The following is a 22202-nucleotide window of genomic DNA, read 5'->3' as shown; positions in this document are numbered from 1 at the left end:
TGTGTAGATGTGTGTACACACCACACACACGCTAGGGCAAATGTACTTGTATTTTTCCTCTTTTTTCTGAATTTAATGAGCAAATATTCCATGCCCAGCCTAACTGGAAGGATCTGTTCCCTCCTAGTAACACCTAGAGGGCATCAGAGGCAGAAGCAGAGAAGAAATCTGAAATCTGAAACTGGTACATGCCACCAGCCAATGGGAAAAGGCCTCCAATACTTCCGGACTGAAGGTTTAAAAGTCCAAGCATTGGTTGTGTAACACAAAGGACACCAAGTTCAGGAGCAACACCCCATCAACTGCCAGCAGTTGAAAGTTCTACAGATGAGGTAAGAAACTCATAAAAATAATTGTTCAGTCTTTGATTTTTCATGGCTATGTTTAAAGGCATCTTCTGACATCTGTGCAAGGAGCAAGGTTTGTGTTTGTCCTCCAGCACACCCTTTCCGGGCAGTGATGATGAACCTATGGCTCAATGGCTGTGTTGCTTAATCTTGTACAGTCATACCTCGGGTGGAATGCGCTTGGTGTTGAGCACATTCAAGTTGCGCTCCGTGGCAACCCGGAATTAACGGAGCTCATTACTTCCAGGTTTCGCCGCTTGCGCATGTGCAGAGGCTCAAAATGACGTCATGCGCATACGCAGAAGTGGCGAAAAACGGCGCGCGCATGCGCAGACGTGCCATCACTAGTTATATATGATTCTAGATGCAAACGGGGCTCCAGAACGGATCCCGTTCGTATCCAGAGGTACCACTGTATTGGCTTAATTTAATGTGTATGCGTGTGCAGACACAAGTGAATGCGCAAAGCCTGAGGGAGAGGAAAGCAGACAGGGGAAATCTGGGGGGGGGGGGCTGAAGTGAACAGAGAGTGAAGAGTGGAGAGAAAAGGGTGGCCAGCCCTCAGCCAGAGGGTTATGCTTTCCCTGGCAGTAATCTGGACCTACAAACCTACAGAGTCTCTCCTGTGTCAATCAGAGTTGCTTGATCCATGATCCAGGGAAGAACGAAGAAGATGCTTCTTGAGAGCTTAGAGTGAAGACGGGGTCCCATTGGTGTGTGTGAGCTACCCAACATTAAAAAATGTGTGGGTTAAGTATTCTGCTCCAATGTTAACCTGCAGAGAAGGGAAGGTTCTTTCTGAATGAGTGAGTCTCATAGCACCTTTATGAAACATTTATTTACGTGACATTAAGCACTTTCCTTCCATACATTTTTATTATGGATACTCCACAATAGAGACCTTGATTGAAAGCAACACAGGCCTGTGGATCCTGATGCTACTTCTAAATAAAAAAGGTATTGGGAGATCTAATTGGGGATTCCTCACATATGTGTCCTTGACTATAACATTCTGCATGATTCATATTCTCCATGGAGATTTTAGCTGCCCTGCTGTTGATGCACAGGAGTGCCTTTGGCCCTTATACTCTGTCTGTTATCTTCCCTGCTGGTTTCAGCCATGTGGCTCTACCTGGCTGCCCTGCTGGGGCTTTACTTCCTTCGCCGATGGTACCAGGAGAGACAGACGGTGGAGAACCTGACGGAGAAATATGTCTTCATCACGGGGTGTGACTCTGGCTTTGGAAACCTACTTGCCAGGCAGCTGGATGCCCGGGGCCTGCGGGTGCTGGCAGCCTGTCTCACGCAGAAGGGGGCAGAGCAGCTGGGCAAGGCCACCTCAGAGCGCTTGAAAACCACCATTCTGGATGTCACCAGTACAGAGAGCGTGGCGGCAGCAACGGAGTGGGTGAAGGAGCAAGCAGGAAGCAAAGGTTTGACCAAACACAGTTCACTGAGTATTCTATTCTTATGGATATCATAGGCTGTATGTTGCATCCAATGTTTGGCTGCTTCTGAAACCAAGAAACCCACACTTTCTCTTCCTCACCAGTCTGGTAACATTTCCTTCTTTCCTTCCTTCCTTGTCTACATTTCATAAAATCTAGGACTGATGGGTTGTAAAAGAAAACAAAAAACTCAAAGTGGTTTCCAAAGAGTGTAAAACAATAAAATGATCTGTGGAAACAGTTAAAAACAACTACCTGAAACATTCAATAAAATAAAATCAGCAATAAGGTAAAAACGGATTAAGACTTTCAACATTCAACATGTATGGGTAGGCTTGTCTAAACACACACACAAAATTAGGAGGTGCCTGCCTGATGCCCATGGTCTGGCGGTTCCTATATGTAGGTGCTGCCACACTCAAAGTTCAATTTCCAACACCTGCGGAATGGGTATTATGTAACGGTGCCAGTTCTGCAGATTGAAGTGGTCAATTGGGCATATATAGGATAAGATGATCTCGCAGGTAAACTGGTTGCAAGCAGTTAAGGGCTTTATATGCTAAAAATTTGCCTGGTAGCAAATAGGCAATCAGTGCAGTTCTCTGAGCAGACGTGTTATATGCTGGCAATGTCTCACTCCTGTCGCAACCATGCTGCAGCCATCTGCACTACCTGCAACTTCTGGACCAAGTGCAAGTGAAGTCCCACACAGAGCACATTGTAATCATCCACCCTTGAAGTAACCCATGCACGAATTCCTATGGCCAAGCTTTCCAGGTCCAGGAATGTTCATAGCTGTCAAATCACACCAACTGCAGCTGGTCAAAAGCGCTTCTAGCCACTGAGGCTACCTGAGCTTCCAGTGACAGAGCTGGAACTGGAAGTACCCCCAAACTGTGAACCTGCTCCTTCATGGGGCGTGCAATCCCATCCAGGGTGGACAACTGACCAATTTCTCTGACACAGGAACCCCTCACCCACAGTGCCTCTGCTTTGCCAGGATGCATCTGACCTCTGCATCCATGGCTATTGCTGTTTTCCCACTCTTTGAGATGACGGGTTCATGCACTATCCGCCCAAAATGTGTTCCAAAGAGAAACCATGAGTCTTTTCCCACAGGACTCTGGGGCTTAGTGAACAATGCAGGTATCCTCTGGCAAATGGCCCCCAACGAGTGGCTGACCAAGGAGGACTTTGTGAGGGTGCTGGATGTGAACCTGCTGGGAACAATTGATGTGACGCTGCACATGCTGCCCCTCATCAGGAGAGCCCAAGGAAGGCTAGTCAATGTGTCTAGCATGGTCGGGAGGTTTGCTTATAGTGGAGGAGGCTACAGCCCTTCAAAATTTGCTTTGGAAGCATTTTCTGACAGCCTCAGGTAAATCATTCATTCTGCTTTTACATTTACTGCCGCTATGGTAGGGAAGAGACACTTTGAATGGCATGTGAGATTACACTCCTGAGAAACCCTAATTCATACTGTTTTTAACCTAAAAGGAAACTATCTTCATGTCTCTTTTATGCATGCTCACAGACCTATTTGTATTTAGCAGTTCTGTTGCTTTTGATCGTACCCAAGAAAGGTAAAGCAGTCATTAAAATGGGTAAGAAATCTGTCTGTAACTGGCAGGTTGGGCACAGGGAGAGATAGGAACTCTGGGTTCAGGAGTCATCATGTTGTCTCTTTAAATTTTTTGTTTTCATCATAGGCGTGAATTACATCCTTTTGGGGTCAAAGTTAGCATCATAGAGCCAGGCAGCTTTGCAACAGAATTTGATGAAACTTACAAAAAGAACCTCACCAACTTATGGAACAAGTTGCCAGCTGAGATCAAAGACCTCTATGGGCTGCAGTACTGGAATAACTGTGAGTTGAGACATAGAAATTGCTTTTCCTTGCCCCACTCAGGGATATATATATAGAGAGAGAGAGAAGGAAAACTCTGGTCCTAAACCCCCGCTACCTTGCAGCTATTCTCATTTGTGAAAGAGGTTTCAGGAGTAAACCCCGTGGAAAAATCCATACCCGCTGCTTTTGTTTTAAACTTTTTTTAAATTTTAAATTGCTGTGACCCGTCTAGAAAAGTCTGAAGAGTAAACTCTACACAAATCTCTACACAACCCTAAGATGGTTGGATAGCACCTTGTACATCTCCATCTGGCAGCTCCTGCAGCCAAGCTGGTGCCAAACATCTTGCTCTGCTTTCTTTTGGACCACATCAGTGAGGCCAAGAGGGGGGTCTTGTTGTCTGGGCAGCGCAGGACCTCCATACACACTGCTCAGGCTTGTGCCCCAGAGAGGCCACTTCAGGCCCTGTGATTCTCCAGTGGTTTGATTTCACCTCTGGAGATGCACTCCATTGTCTCCCGAAGCAGACAATGCCAACAATAACACACACACACACACTTGCTTTATTGCTCACCTTTCCCCATTAGTTCCCATGGCAGGTCACAGCAATTTAAAATATGATATTAAAAACAATTAAAAACAAATTACAGCCTCCCCCAGTAGGGTGGGTCCTGATACATGCATGCATGTATATTATCATATTAGCATATCATTTCATATCTTATCATAAATACACCATATATATTTTTTATTTGATGCTGATGAAAAGATGGTAGACTTTGACACGGTCAAACACTGTGGTGCTGTGTGGTGAATTTTCCGAAGCTGTCTGGAACCCGCCCCACTACCATGAGACATTGCCCGTCCCGTTCTTTCTCTCTTCCGAATGGTTGCTGAAACCGGAGGGGAAGTTGCCATTGACATTTCAGGTCATTTCCTATAACATTCTGCATTGTCTGCACTGGACTGCATGGGGCACATACCTGGGTTAGGCAAGCTACATGAACTAAGAAGCTCTTACATTCTGAAAAGCAGATGGGTCATTCTGCAGTTCTTCCCCTGCTCCTTCTACATTTATCTAAAAACATCTGCTGTGTCATGCAGATGTCATGTTCCAAAGAAGCCGAGTGCGCAAGAGGCAGGTGGTATGGCTAACACTCAGAAGCAGATGAATTAATCAGTAACTGGCAGGGCAGGCAGAACTGAATCTGTGATCCCTGAACTCAAATTGTGAGGTAGACGTGGGCTACTGTGAAGCAAGAAGGCAGAAATATAGCCTACAAGGAAGGGTATGGCAGTGAGTACCTGCTGCGAAGATCCACCCAAATTATCCAGAAAGGAGTTTAGTTAATGCCTGGCAGGTGTACTACTCAGCCAAAAGCTTGCCCGCCACGTCTTCCCTTATACCTCGAGCACAAACAGTAAATCAAGCAATAAAGCAAACCGAAAACCGCTGCCAGTCCCAAAGGTACCAATAAGCAAGAAGGAAGAATTGGACAAACCAATCCACCTATCTCCTCAGGATACACAATTCTTCCGCAGTAGGTCCAGGGGGACTTGACACAGGCTGCCATTTTCAGTCTCATAAGTACTCCCCCACCCTTACAACTCAAAAGCTTTGCAAAGTGGGAACTGAGGTCCAGCTGCTTCAGAAATCTGGCAGCAATATCTTCATATGGCACCGGCCCATAGGACGCACCTAGTTTTTTTTGGGGGGGGGGGAATAAAGGAAAAAAAATATTTCCCCCCCAGCCCTAGCTTCCCCGGAACCCAGCCCCCAGAATAGGCAGCTCTCCGCAAGCCTTGGGAGACCGGCGCGACTTTCCGCCGGGCTCCCACGTCTTGCGGATATCTGCCTTAAGCCCAAACCAGCGCGCTTCTCCCCATCGCCAGCCTCCAGATCAGGTCGGGAGACAGCGGGAAGGCACGCTGCGCGCTTCTCCCCGCTGCCAGCCCCACAAGCTGGGGGACAGCGGGGAGGTGCAGCGCACCTTCCCGCTGTCCCCCGACCTGGTTTGGAGGCTCCAAAGGCTTCCTGAAGCTTGGAGAGCGAGAGGGGTCAGTGCGCACCGACCCCTCTCGCTCTCCAGGCTTCAGCGAAAGCCTGCATTCGCCCCATAGGACGCACACACATTTCCCCTTCATTTTTGGAGGAGAAAAAGTGCGTCCTATCCTATAGGGTGAAAAATACGGTATATATGATCTTTCAGTTCTGTTGTGGAAGATGCCAGGGCTCTGTGCCCAGTCAGTTACAAGGCAGGGATGATTTCTTTTTGTTCTTTTCCCCCCTCCATCTCTAGTTTCCCAGACGTTCTTCAATGGTAAATGGAGGAATACAGATCTCTGCCTGGTCACGAACTGTATGCAGCATGCGCTGACCTCCCGCTACCCCCGCAGCCGCTACACTGCAGGTCCGGATGCCAAATTCATCTTCATCCCCCTCTCGTACCTGCCAGCCTCACTTGCAGACTATATTGTGGCTTATGGGAGGCCTGGACCAGCCAAAGCTCTTTGCTGATCATAGACACACTTCAGACATGAATCTCTAGGAGAACCAAGGAATGTTGACTACAGCTGCACGATGCCGTCATTCCTACTTTCGCCATCTCCAGGCTGGTAGCAACTGGAGCTCTCATCTCCTTCCCACTCATTCTGCTTTGCACCAAGATCAATCTACTGAGCTTTCTGTTTATTCACAGGGATATTCATCAACGAAGGGGGAATTTTGAAACATAAAACCCCACTCCCTGCACAGGCACACCATGAAATCACCCCTCAGACTGTTTGGGTCGATCAGCTGAATGTTTCACACCTACACACTACAGCCTCCTAACCAGAAGATGCAGGGCTTCCCATAAAGAGCCATAATTTGTTAAGGGTGCTGGGAATTGCAACTCCATGAGGGCTCCACTACCATTCCCGGGATTCAGCCATGAACTATGAACATGCTTGGAAATCTGAATGTTGTAACTCTTCTCCTTGATATGGCTGGGCTAGCATTAACCCTGAAGAGGATTTCTGCCGTACAAAATTTAAACAGGTTTATCTAGGAAGCCTGAAAAGACATCCCCTTTTCATAATACTCTTACATTTTGAAGGTATGTTGTCTTCAGTAAAGAGGTTTATTGCAGGTCCAGTCCCCAGACAAATAAAAGACCACTAATACTGGTTTGGATCGAAACAGGCCACAACTTTATGGAATACAGTGGTACCTCAGGTTAAGTACTTAATTCGTTCTGGAGGTCTGTTCTTAACCTGAAACTGTTCTTAACCTGAAGCGCCACTTTAGCTAATGGGGCCTCCTGCTGCTGCCACACCACCAGAGCAAGATTTCTGTTCTCATCCTGAAGCAAAGTTCTTAACCTGAGGTAATATTTCTGGGTTAGCGGAGTCTGTAACCTGAAGCATATGTAACCCAAGGTACCACTGTACAGATGAAACAGGTTTGGCTTGGGCATGGGGCAATCAAAATATACTTCTAGCCCGCCCACCGGAAGTAACACGTAGCTCAATCCAGGCGGGGGTTCCTAAGACTTACATCAAATAGGATGATCCCAGCAGGGACCGCCGTCTGGGGGAGTGCCATCAGCCCTGGCCCCGCCTGGCCACGCAGACATGGCCACTGCCCCCAGATCCCTTTAACAGGATACCCATGGGATTGGAGGGGCAGGTGGAGACTACAACCTCCCCTCACAACGCTGGCACACTGAAAGGGTGAGAGGACTTGCCCTTCAGATTTCTGCATAGACCTGCTTCGGGCATTGCTCTTATCAGCATTAAAGCACATACTTGCATATTGTGGGGAAATGTTGTGTTTGTTGGTTTCCTCAGCTAAAATGACTCCATCAGTCTCACCCTCCCCACCAGACATGTATATTTTTCTTCCTTCATCTTTCAGTTGCTATAATTGAAATTGCTGCTTCATTTTTGCATCAAACTTGTCACAATGCCTTTAGTGGAAGTCATCAGATATTAGCATATATTCAATTCCTCCTGCATTGCTAAAGTGTTACAGTGGTACCTTGGGTTACATACGCTTCAGGTTACATACGCTTCAGGTTACAGACTCCGCTAACCCAGAAATATTACCTCAGGCTAAGAACTTTACTTCAGGATGGGAACAAAAATCATGCTCTAGCGGCGCGGCGGCAGCAGGAGGCCCCATTAGCTAAAGTGGTGCTTCAGGTTAAGAACAGTTTCAGGTTAAGAACGGACCTCCAGAACGAATTAAGTACTTAACCCGAGGTACCACCGTGCATGCATTAAGCATGTTGGGCACAAATACTTTCTTCCATTTTCTAAAAATAAAGTCTATCCCTGAACTGTCCAGGAGAATCATGGATTCAAGCATAACTGGCAGTATCAACCCTATATCAGGGTTTCCTTAATGACAGAGGAATTACAAATACTACCAAATGGTAGAATCCTTTCCCTTCACTAATGTTGTTCAGAAAGGAATGTGGATTAAATGAACTCATCTCCCCTGTCCCCTCTATATATAAAATGGATGAGATTAATTGTGCATCTACATGTAAAAAGGAGATGTTGTTTAGTCGTGTCTGACTCTTCGTGACCGCCTGGACCAGAGCACGCCAGGCACTCCTGTCTTCCACTGCCTCCCGCAGTTTGGTCAAACTCATGCTGGTAGCTTTGAGAACACTGTCCAACCACCTCATCCTCTGTCGTCCCCTTCTCCTTGTGCCCTCCATCGTTCCCAACATCAGGGTCTTTTCCAGGGAGTCTTCTCTTCTCATGAGGTGGCCAAAGTATTGGAGCCTCGGCTTCAGGATCTGTCCTTCCAGTGAGCACTCAGGGCTGATTTCCTTAAGAATGGATAGGTTTGGTCTTCTTGCAGTCCATGAGACTCTCAAGAGTCTCCTCCAGGGAGACCAAAGATGAAGAAGTAAAATCAGCAATGATCAAATGGGCGCAAGATGTAGGACATAATATACAATTTCAGGACCGGATAAAATTGTGGAAAGTAAATTTGAAATTTACAGATTGCATATTATCGAGAGAGAATTATATGAAAATGATGTATAGATGGTATTTATCGCAGGTTAAATTGGCAAAAATGTATAAAAATGAAAAGAAAGAGTGTTAGAGATGTGAAACAAAAGGTACGTTTTATCATATGTGGTGGGATTGCAAAAAGGTAAAATCCTACTGGGAAATGATATATAATGAATTGAAAAAAATGTTGAAAATAACTTTTGTAAAAAAAACCAGAAGCCTTTTTGTTAGGTATTTTAGGTCAAGACATACCAAAGGAAGTGAGGACTTTATTTATGTATGCCACTACAGCAGCAAGAATGTTGATTGCACAAAATTGGAAGACTGGAGAAATACCAACTAAAGAACAATGGCAAGAGAAGTTTAAGAACTATGTAGAACTGGCAAAAATGACCCAGAATCTCTCATCCCAGAATCTTTTCCACTCAGATTTTTTTTAAATTTTTTTTATTAATTTTCATTTAAAAATATCCAATATAAGCCTTATTATATCAATACCAAATTACAATACCAACTCAAATACAAATCAATCACATAGGCAATTATGTAATTTAGGTGGCTTGCAATGGGTGGGGCCAAGTGGAAAAAAAATTGAACCCCAAGTCTGGTATATCAGAAAACTGGTTCCCCCCCCCAAAAAAAAATGGCCTTGCTCACAGGTAAATCAATGCTTACATGCATTCCCACTGTGGACTTCAGGTTTCCTGAACTCAGGCAGGGAAGGGGAAGTTAGTTGAGACATCAGTTGAGAGCATGGAGGAACCCCCCCCTCCCTTCAGACTTGGAGGTCCAGCCTCAAATCTTCAGTCTTATAGCACTTTGCAAGCAAACCTGCTACAAAGTCTATATATTGTATTGTTAAGCATCTCCCCAATCTTTGAAAAGAAAGACTCTGGCATTCATAGAATCATACAGCTGGAAAGGACCCAAGGGTCATCTTGTTTAACCCCCTGCAATGCAGGAATCTCAGCTAAAGCATCCAAGACAGCCTGCCCCTTCCACCTTGTCTACTGTTTTTGAGGCTCATGGTCCTTCTGACACGAGTGAAGGGAGTGAGGCTTTTGATTCCTCTGGTGCCTTGTTCTCCCAATTCCAGCCTTCTAGAATCCCAGTCCCAGGGGTCGGCCTAGGAGTATGGGTGCATGATACAGCAGGCATTCCAGTCCAGTTTGCCCCGGTCGCAGTCTGCACCCCCTGGGCATGGGAGTTGAGGGTCTCAGCTTGCTCGACATGTGGGGGGGGGATCTTCTTCCCAGCCACTGGTGAGCCCAGCCCTCGTCCAGTTAAGGATGCCAAGAAATATTTGTCGCTTCGCCCGCCTGGGGATGGTCCCTTCCTGGTTCATCTGATGGAAACCAACACATGGCTCATTATAACCAAGGCCTGGCTGAAAGTACATTACAGAACAACATCAAATTCCTTTTCAACCTCTATGCTTCAAGACCGTGATCCATCTAGATGGTATAGAGCAGACATGGGCAAACGCGGCCCTCCAGTTGTTTTGGGACTACAACTCCCTGTTGGGATACTGCCAGGGAGACAAAGTCCATCATGGCCCCCAAGCCGTCTGCCGGACGATCCATCGATCTCCCGTAGTCACGCAGTATCAGCAATTAGTGACATGAGTTTCTAGAAATAGCTTGCCACATTCCAGAGCTCATGCACACTCTATCAGCAGATAATGCACAGCCAAAAGTTGCACTCAGGAGAGCATTATTTACAAGTTTTATTCAGCGTTGATCAGAACAAAGAAAACCATGACTGCCTGCATCGATGTCTCCAGACATAGAGAGAAACGAAAGCAATAGCAAACATAAACATCCTGTGAACAGGACATGCGCAGACTCTGACTCACAAAGCCTGCTCCCTTTTAAGGTGGAACGGAAATATCCTAACACTCCCATCATCCCTAGCTAACAGGACTAGTGGTCAGGGATGATGGGAATTGTAGTCTCAAAACATCTGGAGGGCCGAGTTTGCCTATGCCTGCTTTAGAATATCAGCGCCTACAGTTCCTAATAGAAAAGCTTCTGGTTTGTTTGTTTTTACAAAAGTTATTTTAAACATTTTTTTCAATTTATTATACAGTGGTACCTCTGATTACGTACTTAATTCGTTCCAGAGGTCCGTTCTTAACCTGAAACTGTTCTTAACCTGAAGCACCACTTTAGCTAATGGGGTCTCCTGCTGCTGCCGCGTCGCCGCTACACGATTTCTGTTCTCATCCTGAAGCAAAGTTCTTAACCCGAGTGTAATGGGTATGAGTTACTCGTGCGTAAACTGGTGCCTCTCTAGGCTGATTTGCCTTGTTAAACCTTTCTGACTGCACAGCCCTTTCTAATCGTGACTGCCTCAGTCGCTGGCAGAATCCGTCAGTGGGCGTTTCTTGAACCTCTTCCAACATAAAAGTTGTTTGACACCCAGTCTCCTCCTCCTCTCACTGCGCGGGAGTCTTCTGCGCAGGGAGGGCGTGGGTAGCGGAGGACCTGTGCCCTCCTCACTGAGGTCCAGTGAAGAGTCCTGGAGCCCTCTCTCCGATTCCCCCATCTGCCCCCCTTTTTCCCTGGTGTTGCGCTGATTTGCTTCCCCCTCTACTGAGCTGTTTCTCCCCCTGCTGCTGGGTCCTTCGCCAGCATCATCTAGGAGCCTCCCCTTCGCCTCTCGCTCCGATGTCAGTTCCCTGACACCGAGGTACTATTTCTGGGTTAGCGGAGTCTGTAACCTGAAGCGTATATAACCTGAAGCGTCTGTAACCTGAGGTACCACTGTATATCATTTCCCAGAAAGCTTTTACTACCTTACATGGCCACCACATATGATAAAAGGTACCTTCTTTTTCTTTACATTTCCAGCGGGTATTTGTACTTGCTTTATACATTTTTGCTCACTTGCTAGGAGTCAAATACCACCGGTACATGATTTTCATATAAATTTTTTTCAGCGTACAACATGCTGTGAATTTCAAATCTGTTTTCCGTAGCCTTTCCCAATCTGAAACCTGAATATTATGCCCCAAATCCATTGCCCAGTGTATCATTACAAATTTAACCTGTTCATCTTTTGCATACCATTCCAAGAGCAATTTATACATTTTCGACAATAATTTCAAATTGTTTTCTAACAGGTCTTTTTGTTTTTGACTGTCTTAAAGATATCATTTAATTGGTGAAACTGTAACCAATCTGTTAATAAATCCCTTATCTCTTCAAAATCTTTCAGTTTCACCTGATGTTCCACCTCGGTTAACAGCTCTCTATATGTCACCCTATTACTTCTCACATTTATTTTTTTCAAAGATATCACTTCTAATGGGGAAAGCCACCAAGGTGTTTTCTGTTCAAGTAAATTTTTATATTTTCCCCATACAGCAGATAGGTCCAACCCATCGATCACAGGCCCGATTCCTGTCGCTCCCGGGCCCCAGGCAGCCCAAGAGAGCATAACATGCTCTTCACCAGAAAGGCAACAGCTCCAAAGCCGACACGAAAGACACACACGCACAAGAAAGGCAGAAGGAGAAGCCAGTGTGAGGCAGGAGGCGGGAGGCGGGAGCAGGGAGGAGGAAGATGGATTGAGGGTTGGCAATGGGAAGGCAGCAGCGGTGGATGGTGGAGCAATGTCGAGATGTTGTCCGATGTCAGTATTCCCTTTGGAGGCTTGCCAAGTTTGGAGGGTCTCTTCGCCGAGGGAGAGCCTGGAGGGTTCAGTGCCCCCAGCCACCTCCCCCTAAAGAGGCGATTGATGGAGCAAAACAGTTTAATGTTGGAGCTCTCCTTCTCCTGCCAGTAAGCGACAAATTAGTGAGATGGAAAGGACTCCTAATGACCCTTTGGAGTTGATTCCAAAGTAACATCACAGGAGGCAAACATGCCTTCCTAAGCGGGGGTGGGTGGGCATTGCTAGGACATTGGCATGGCCCCTTCTCTTTGGTTCAGATCCGTCTGGTGCAATATGTGATGCAATAATGGCAAAATAAGGCATACGATCTGTTGGCTGCTGATGCTGAGCTTGCACAATATTTATAGATAGGCTCATACTGTTCCTCTTTATTGAGCTTTTCAGTTAATAAAAAGCTAGCTAGAATTATTATTTGTACTTGTTTTGGCTTCCCTCTGCTCCAAGCAGCTCATTGCTTCATGCAAAATTTCTCCTTCCCCTCAGTAACACTGCGAGGGAGGCTAAATAGAGCAGCGAGCTTCATGGTGGAGCAGGCGTTGGGATTTGGTTTCTCCAAGGCTTGCTAGGTGCCTGTGTGCCCTCACTCTTGCAAGCTTCTTCCCTGCAGGTTTCAGCCATGTGGCTCTACCTGGCTGCCCTGCTGGGGCTTTACTTCCTTCGCCGATGGTACCAGGAGAGACAGACGGTGGAGAACCTGACGGAGAAATATGTCTTCATCACGGGGTGTGACTCTGGCTTTGGAAACCTACTTGCCAGGCAGCTGGATGCCCAGGGCCTGCGGGTGCTGGCAGCCTGTCTCACGCAGAAGGGGGCAGAGCAGCTGGACAAGGTCACCTCAGAGCGCTTGAAAACCACCATTCTGGATGTCTCCAGTACAGAGAGCGTGGCGGCAGCGGCGGAGTGGGTGAAAGAACAAGTGGGGAACAAAGGTAGTTTGTTGTTTTGTTTCCATGCTCTGGAACAGGCCAGGGATTATCTGTATCATCATCTGCTTATCTTTACTCCACTTTCCCACAAAATGTAGCCAGAGCGACTCCCAATATATCAAAACGAAAAAGTATGACCATTTTAAAAAGTATTAGAAACAATTAAAATCAATAAGGCAATGAATGGGGAAGGAATTCCATGGGGTCACCTTAATTCAGCCTCTGTCAAGAGCTACTAGGATTGCCAAATAACCTGAAAGATTATTGCTTTATGCCTTTGACAGCAGCTTGTTCTGTGAAGTCACACAGTGAAACTTCATTTTGTATGAAGATACATGTTCCTATCTGATAATGTCTACAGATACAAGAGTTCTTGTTGAAACTACACTGAAAAGGATATATCAAGAACTCTGGCCAAAAGTTTCAATATAAGGAATAATTCCTACTCAAGAGTTGAAATGAAAAACGTGTGTATTCTGCTAAGAATAACAGTTTGAAGCTAGTAGTAGATTTAAACACAACGTATAAGTATGATAGTTTTAAAGTAATGGTAAGTTTGGATACAACGTTTAAGTGCAGAAATAATGTCGTTTCAAATATACAATGATATAGTACAAAGGTACATGAAATACCAGTGCACAACAATTGTTTTATACAAGTCTCAATAGCAGTCAAAAAGAGTCCACATTATATAAAATTAGAATAAAGAATAAAGAATGAAGGATCAAATGGGGCCAAAAAGGAGTATCCGGAGTGTGAATCAGATGTACGGTTCAGTGGTGGTAACCAGGACAGGGCCCTGTTTTGGAGTACACGCCTTCTTCAGCTCGGTTTTTTGACGACTATAAATCTGTTGGAAGTCTGTATCATTTAGTTCTTTTATGTTTCTATTTCGACATGCGTCTTAGATAATTGCATCCAAGTTGCATCCAGAGAAACGCAAGAAAACCGGGAAGTAAATTGTTTTCCGCGGTCAGAGATAACCCTCAAGGGGGTGCCATGCAGCCGGAAGATGTGCTCCACAAACAACCGGGCTGTTTCCTCTGCCGTTACAGCATGTGAGCAAGCTATAAAATGGCACATTTTTGTCAGTAGGTCGACCACTACCATGACCGCTGTCTTTCCCCGGGACTTGGGCAAATCTGTCATAAAATCAATGGACACCACCTCCCAGGGTTTTCCCGGCGTGGGTAAGGGTTCCAGTAATCCTGCGGGGGCAGCCCGCTCCCCCTTTGCCCTTTGGCAGCGGTCGCACCCCCATACATATTCCCGTACATCCTCCCTCACCCTGGGCCACCAGAACTGCCTGGTCACGAGCATCATGGTTTTGTGCTGCCCAAAGTGCCCTGCTGTGGGGTTGTCGTGGAGTTGTTTGAGTACCTTTCCCCTCAGGGTCTCCCCTGGTGCGTACAGCGCTCCCCTATAGTACAGTACCCCTTCCTTCTCCTCAAACCCTTCTTGGGTCCCTCTTCTGTCTCGGAGTTCCTGGATTTTAGTTTGCGCGAACACATCATTTCTGGTCAGCCCGGCTAGTTCTCGTTTCCCCACCAAAGTTCCCCCACACACCCATCGTTCCTCGGGGATCACGTGCCGTTTCTCCGGCGACCCCTCTCCTTCCAGGTACTCCGGTTTACGCGAGAGAGCGTCTGCTCTGACGTTTTCCTCTCCGGGCACGTATCGGATTTCAAAGAAAAACTTGGAGAACTCCTGTGCCCATCAAATCTGTCTCTGGTTGAGTACTCGTGCGGTCCTCCAGTACTCCAAGTTTTTGTGATCTGTGCAAACCTGGATCTGTTGTTGCGCCCCTATCAGTAGATGATGCCAACGACGAAAGGCCGCGTAGATCGCCAGCAGTTCACGGTCCTATACGGTATAGTTTTGCTCTGACTTGCTCAGTTTTCTCGAGAAAAAGGCACACGGTTTCCATTCCTGCTTGCCCCTCCCTGGCTGCAAAAGGACCGCCCCGATGGCTCTGTCGGACGTGTCGGTCTCTAGCCTCAGGGGTTTCTCCAGATCTACGTGCAGGAGTTGCTCTTCCGATGCGAACGCCTTCTTCAGTTTTTCGAAGGATTGCTGGGCCTCTTCTGTCCACACAAACTTCTTTTTGCTACTGAGGCAATCCGTGATGAGCGCTGTCAAGTGGGCGAAGTTCTTGATGAACTTCCTGTAGAAGTTGCTGAACCCTAGGAATCTCTGCATGTCCTTCCGTGTTTTGGGAGCCTTCCACTCCAGCACTGCCTGCACCTTGCTTGGGTCCATCGCTAAGCCTTTGTCAGACAACTTGTACCCCAGAAACTCGACTTCTCTGGCGTGAAACTGACATTTTTCCAGCTTGACCCACAACTGGTGCTTCTGCAGCCGTTGTAACACTTCCCTGACGTCTCTAACATGTTGCTCCTCGTTGTCCGAATAAATTAAGACGTCGTCCAAGAAGGCTACGCAGTTCTTGTACAGCAGAGACCCCAACACGTGCTGCATGAAAGCTTGAAAACAGGCGGAGCCCGACTGTAATCCAAAAGGCATAACTAAGTACTCAAAGGCACCTAGGGGTGTGAACATTGTGGTCTTCCATTCGTCCCCCTCCCTCATCCTGATCAAATTGTATGCGCCCCTGAGGTCCAGCTTGGTAAAAATTTTCCCTTTCCTCACTCGTGTTAAAATGTCGTCAATCCTGGGCATAGGGAAGGTCACGGGTTCTGACACCAAATTGACGGCCCTATAGTCCACAACGAGCCTGGGTTTATTTGTGTCCTTTTTGTCCACAAAGAACACCGGACTGCCCCCCACCGCCTTTGATTCTCTTATGAAGCCTCTTTTCAGGTTCTTGTCAATAAATTCCCGCAACTCCTTCATCTCCCTGTCCGACATGGCATACAGCTTACCCACTGGCAGCTGAGCCCCCGGGAGCAAGTTGATCTGGCAGTCAAAGGGCCTATGGGGTGGCAGTCTATCTGCCTCCTTCTTGCTGAAGACCTCCCGCAGATCTGCATATTGCGGCGGCACCTCTCCCTTCCGCTCCACAGCCATCCCAGCCACCCTGGCCACGCTCATCCTTGGGGTTGCTCCTCCTAGACAGTGTTCCAGGCAGTAAGCTGACCCAAAGGTGACTGTCCTCTGATGCCACGCCACCACTGGATCATGTTGTGCTAGCCAGCTCATCCCTAATATTATTGGGGGCCCTGCTAGTGAGGCAACGTGAAAGGCGATGGTCTCCGAGTGCCTGGACACTCTCATTCTCATTGGTGGGGTCTGGTGTGTCACTTCCCCTCCTAGAAGCTCCCTGCCATCAATGGTGGTCACTTGCAAGGGAAAATCCAAAGGCAGTAAGTGGAGCTGGTGCTCTAATGCAAAGTCTTTGCTGAAGAAATTACATGAGCTGCCTGAATCCAGCATCCCTTTCACCTTGACTGGGTGCCCGTTTGGGAGTTCCTAGCACCACTTCGATGGCTATTGCTGCCTTGGGGGGGTCTGGTTGGGGCACTTTTACTGGTGGCTGGCCTGGCTGCTGTGCCCCTTGGTTGGCAGCCAAACGTTCCCGTTTCCCTGTTCCTGTTCCTTTACCACCTCCTCCTCACCCCCTGCGGCTCCCACCATTCCTTGCCAGGCCTTTCTTTGAGGGCAGGCTCTGGCAAAATGTCCTGGCCGCTGGCAAAGGAAACACTTCTTGGTGGTTTTCCAATCCTTTCCCTCCTTTTTGCGCCCTTCGCTGGTGCTTGAAACTTCCCGCGCGCGTGCCCCATCTATTTCCATTGGCTCTGCTGGCGGGGAAGGCTGCCTTGGTATTTCAGGAATGTGGTAGTCATGGCAACGTTGCTCTCTCCCTTCCCGCCTCTCCTGGGCCCGCGCTTCCTGCCGCACGCCAATCGCAAGCACAGCCTTGGTCAGCTGATCCATCCCCTGTGGGCGGGGTGGGCGGGAAAGTTCATCCTTAACCGTTGGGGACAACCCCTCCTCGAATAACATTTGTATGGGTTCGGAGTCCAGTTGCCACCCGAGGCGGTGAACTATCATGGCAAAGCGCGACCAGTAGTCCCTAACTGACTGGCTCCCCTGTTTACAGTTCATCAGTTCCCGCTTTGTCACACTTTTTTGTACATCACTGGAAAACATTGCGTCCATTGCCTGGAAGAATTTCCTCAGGTCCTGCATGGCGGCATTCTGCATCGCCATAAGGGGCCTGACCCATTCCCTGGCCCCGTCCTGCAGGTGACCCACAATATATGCCACCCGCGCTGCGTCGTCTTCAAAATCGTCATGCTGCAGTTCCAATGCGTACTCTATTTCCGTTCGGAACGCACTATATTCCTGCGGCTTCCCCCCAAATTTGTGCACCAGTCCCAGTACCTTCCTTGCTATGGGGGTGGGCCTGACCTGTGCATCTTGAGACCGCCTTTTGTCCAGCCGCGCCGTCAGAATGGCCACATGCTGCTCCAACTCTCGGTTCCTCTCCACCAGAGTTTGCCCTCCAGCTTCTCCCTTCTGGGCGCTCGCTTCTCCGGGTTTGCTCATGATGCTGCCTGCCTGCTGCTGCGCACGAGCAACTTTCAGGGACTGACGGATTGCTGTAATGAGTATGAGTTACTCGTGCGTAAACTGGTGCCTCTCTAGGCTGATTTGCCTTGTTAAACCTTTCTGACTGCACAGCCCTTTCTAATCGTGACTGCCTCAGTCGCTGGCAGAATCCGTCAGTGGGCGTTTCTTGAACCTCTTCCAACATAAAAGTTGTTTGACACCCAGTCTCCTCCTCCTCTCACTGCGCGGGAGTCTTCTGCGCAGGGAGGGCGTGGGTAGCTGAGGACCTGTCCCCTCCTCACTGAGGTCCAGTGAAGAGTCCTGGAGCCCTCTCTCCGATTCCCCCATCTGCCCCCCTTTATCCCTGGTGTTGCGCTGATTTGCTTCCCCCTCTACTGAGCTGTTTCTCCCCCTGCTGCTGGGTCCTTCGCCAGCATCATCTAGGAGCCTCCCCTTCGCCTCTCGCTCCGATGTCAGTTCCCTGACAGTATCTTTATTCCACTTTCCCACACAATGTCGCCAAAGTGACTCCAAATATATCAAATGAACGAGTAATATTCAAAAAACTTATTAGAAACAATTAATCCAAATATCCAAATATCAGTGAGTAAAAAAAAATTTAAAACTATGCAATCAGCTTAATTCAACCTCTATAAGAAGCTGATCTGAAAGACATTTGCTTTGTGCCTTTGACAGCAGCTTATTCTGTGACATCAGCAGGTGAAGCTCCTTGTGGTGTGAAGAGAAACATTGACACCTGATAATGTTCACTGATCAAGCTGCTCTTTAAAGCTCATATATGAAAAGCCGTAAGTGATGGTACAAAATGGTAACTTTAACTGACAAGCAGGTGATGCTGGACTCTGAATTTTTCCTCCTAAGAGCAGCTGGGAGGAGCTGCAATCCACACCAGGAAAATGACTCAGAAGGAGGAGATATGTGTTCCCTTTCTTCAGAAATGCTGCCTACAGTGGCTGCTGAGACTGAGACAAGAAGGGAGATTATTGTACTATTGTTAATAAATGATATAAATAATTTATTAATGATACAAACCCCTCTTTCTTAGTTATTCCTCTCATCACCCTCTCATAAACACCCTCTCAGTGTTCCATGCATGCTATATTCTACACGTATTATGTCTTATTAATTTTATAGCAAAATCACTCTAAAATCTCCTAACCAACCTGTGCAAAACGTAGGCCCAAACTGCAGACTCCATTCTCTGACAGCATGCAGGGAAATCAGGTGGCTGCTGTGCAAATTGATGCCCAGGGCTCCATACTATCCTCCACTGCAGTGCTGTGCTCATTTGACAGAGGGAAATGACGGAAGTTGCAAGGGTGTCTGTGCAGGGATCCTTAGCACTAAGTGAGCAAAAGATGTGTGGGATAGAAGTTAAGATGGGTGCCTTGACTTAACAGCGTCATCCTTGGCATATAGTGCATAGCACACACACACACAGCACTCACAAGAATCAGATATACCCACATTTCCAAAGAATTGTGTATATCCAATTATTAAGGCTGGTGGGAACCTGGAACAATAAGAATATTTTTTTCTTCTCACACAGGGCTCTGGGGTTTGGTGAACAATGCAGCCATTGCTGCCCCATCAGCTCCCAGTGAGTGGCTGACCAAAGATGGCGTTGCAAAGATGATCGGTGTCAACTTTCTTGGGATGATTGACATGACGCTACACATGCTGCCCCTGGTGAGAAGAGCCAGAGGGAGGGTGGTCAACATGTCCAGTATAATGGGACGATTGGCATGCTTTGGAGTACCCTATACCGCATCCAAGTACAGCGTGGAAGCCTTCTCTGACATCCTGAGGTAAACATGATAGTTCTGTATCTTCCTCTTTCTCCTTGCTTTAGTGGGATGTCTGCTTCTCCAGCTAAGTTTCAAGCAGAGGACAGCAATGAATAAAGAGCAGGTGCTGGGACATGTGGACTGCACCAGAGACTTACCAAGTAATCAGCAGGGGTTTGCACACCTAAGTCAGCTCTTTTTCTTGAGGAAACAATTTAATGTACCAGCAAGAGTTGTAAGCACCAACCTCCTGGTGGCTGCCTCTGAATATACCTGATGTCGGGTCATAGACAATGCCCTGGTGCCTCAAGACAGAAGAAGACAGGAAGCTGCATTTCACCACATCTCCCTCTCTCCCTCCTCCTCCTCCTCCTCCTCCTCCTTCTTCTTCTTCTTCTTCTTCTTCTTCTTCTTCTTCTTCTTCAAGGAAAGATGTTCTATTCCATGGACCGCAAATCATGATCTTCCTTATTATTCTGGTTCAGTAAGAAGACGTGTTTCTTGATTTTTCCTCCTCAATTCAGGCGAGAGATGCATCCTTTCGGGGTCCGAGTCAGCATTATTGAACCTGGTTGTTTCAAAACACCCATTCAGTCAAAGACGGTAGAGAGCTACAAGAATGAATGGAGCCAAGCCCCTTCTGACATCAAGGAAGCCTATGGGCAGCGCTACTTTGAGCGCAGTGAGTAGAAATGGGCAGGGGGAAGAATTCAGTTTGGTTTGCAATGTGCGAAAGCACACAACTATTATAACGGCAAAGCCTGCAATTAAAGCATGTGCTAATAAGTCACACTGTTGCAGTGGAACACACACACACACAGAGAGAGAGAGAGAGAGAGAGAGAGAGAGAGAGAGAGAGAGAGACCCTGAGACCCACCAGGCTAAATTGCTGGTTTCTAAATCCATAGCTAAATACACTATGGCTTAGGGTCCCACTCTCTTGGGGCCCCCAAAAAAATTTAAAGGAAAAAAAACCTAGATGTACATTTCCAAAATATAAGACAAAAACAAATCAAATAAAATACTTCAATAAAATATTTATTTTCTTATGTGCAAATGGCTTTAGATACCTGTTAGGTCCATAAATTACCATATAGCATATATTCAACACAAAAAACAGTGACAATTTGTTGTTGACAAAGGACAGCTGGACAAGGGCCCCAATATCTTCAGTAGCCTAGGGCCTCATCAAACCTAAATCCGGCCCTGCCCGAGACAGAGACAAATCCTGGGTTGCCTGCCCCTGAACCCGGCGTATGGCGACCCTCACCTAGATACAACTCTCAAGCCCCACCTACAGCCTGAAACACAATGTCTAATCCTCTGTTGAAAAAGGTTCCGTCTTAAAGCAACAGAAAATGCTCCCAATGCTCCTCCTTAGATTTAGACCTCCTAGGCAGAGAAATCCAGAAGCTAACATATCTCTTCAGAACCCAAAATATTTAGGTTATCTCCTGCGGAGGTATAGGGCAGCATAGAAATCAAATCAATAAATGCAAAATAAATACATACATGTTTTTGCATCACTAAGTTTTCTTTTCTTTCCTATATCCCACACACAGGTCTCAAATTATTAAAATTCTGCCACTTCACCGGCAGCAGCAACTTTCAACCGGTCACGGACTCTATAGAACATGCCCTGACCTCCTGCTCCCCTCGCATCCGCTACTCTCCAGGATGGGATGCCAAACTCTTATACGTTCCTCTCTCTTACTTGCCAGCCTCCATTCTTGACTTCCTGTGGAGATGCATTTGGCCCAAACCAGCACAAGCCGTGTAGAATATTCTGAAGAAACATGTCAGTTCTCCAAATGAACCAAGGAAGTCTTTGCGCTATTAACGATGTTCCGTTGTTTCTCTTTTCTGAAGTTCTAAACCAGTGGTTCTGATACTTTTATTCCCACGGACCACTTGAGAATTGCTGAAGGTCTTGCTTGACCATGGTAGGGTGCTCAGGGATTTTTAATTGTAGTTTATTTCTACTTTTATATCTTTATATATACAATGTATTTTATTGCATTACAATTGGAATTCTAGAGTAGAAGTCTATTAAAATATTTATCTGTTGCAATGTAATGTCCTACTCAGTAAGCATTTCTCTCACACCACACAGATGCATCACTGAAAAACTGGTTTGATGTGGCATTTGGCCTATAGTTCCACTAAACAAATTAATACCTTTGGTCGATCCCCATAGTACACTGAGTTAAAGGCAGGATCATGATATTACCTCAGGGTTAATCTCAGTGTCCCAATAACTTTCTCATGAATGAGTTTGGCTGCAAGGCAGTGGAGGTTTAGAACCAGAGTTTTCCTTCTCCAGGACTGGCTACCTTCCCTTTTGGAAATGTGTGGGGCCCTGTCTCAGTTCTGGCAGCAACAACCAGGGTCGCCCAGAGTCACTGGGGAAATAATATGTCTTTGTTTAGCTCCATGAGTAAGGAAAAGGGGGTGGATTCTGAGCACCATGAGGGTGGGGTGGGCCCAGGGATTCTGAAGGAAGTGCCCCCAGATCTAGCCTGGTGGCAAGATTCCCTGGGGCAGGAGATGTCCAGGGAAGAGATTCCCCATGTGCCAGAGAGGAAGCAGCTGAAGAAATTGTCTAGGGGTGTGAGACTGGA

At 47.0% G+C, this 22202-nt stretch overlaps 3 protein-coding genes and 1 pseudogene across 5 annotated transcripts in view; 3 read left to right on the top strand and 1 right to left on the bottom strand.

Annotated features, from left to right (window-relative positions):
• The window catches only part of LOC308470975 (retinol dehydrogenase 7-like), a 267166-nt gene that overhangs the window by 76804 nt on the left and 168160 nt on the right, over positions 1-22202 (bottom strand). The window lies entirely within an intron of this gene.
• Positions 1-22202, top strand: part of LOC308471104 (17-beta-hydroxysteroid dehydrogenase type 6-like) — a 78683-nt pseudogene that overhangs the window by 46456 nt on the left and 10025 nt on the right. The window lies entirely within an intron of this gene.
• On the top strand, positions 45-21657 carry LOC308471055 (17-beta-hydroxysteroid dehydrogenase type 6-like). Of its 2 annotated transcripts, XM_080994974.1 has the most exons (5): positions 45-332; positions 12943-13264; positions 19344-19602; positions 20106-20263; positions 21144-21657. In XM_080994974.1, exons 2-5 carry the CDS (start codon positions 12952-12954, stop codon positions 21359-21361), a joined length of 948 nt encoding a protein of 315 aa, XP_080851100.1. In that variant the 5' UTR covers positions 45-332; positions 12943-12951; the 3' UTR covers positions 21362-21657. The 2 variants fall into 2 exon arrangements, with proteins under 2 accessions (XP_080851100.1, XP_080851099.1); XM_080994973.1 differs by lacking the exon at positions 45-332 and having other exon boundaries at positions 12760-13264.
• Positions 1437-6823, top strand: LOC308471059 (retinol dehydrogenase 7-like). Its single transcript, XM_080994978.1, has 4 exons — positions 1437-1780; positions 2915-3173; positions 3505-3662; positions 5945-6823. Exons 1-4 carry the CDS (start codon positions 1468-1470, stop codon positions 6160-6162), a joined length of 948 nt encoding a protein of 315 aa, XP_080851104.1. The 5' UTR covers positions 1437-1467; the 3' UTR covers positions 6163-6823.

The sequence above is a fragment of the Podarcis pityusensis genome (assembly GCF_964106645.2).
Source record: "Podarcis pityusensis genome assembly, chromosome: 2".
NCBI lineage: Eukaryota > Metazoa > Chordata > Lepidosauria > Squamata > Lacertidae > Podarcis > Podarcis pityusensis.
Note: the sequence above shows the minus strand (reverse complement) of the source record. Positions and strands in the feature narration are given on the sequence as shown.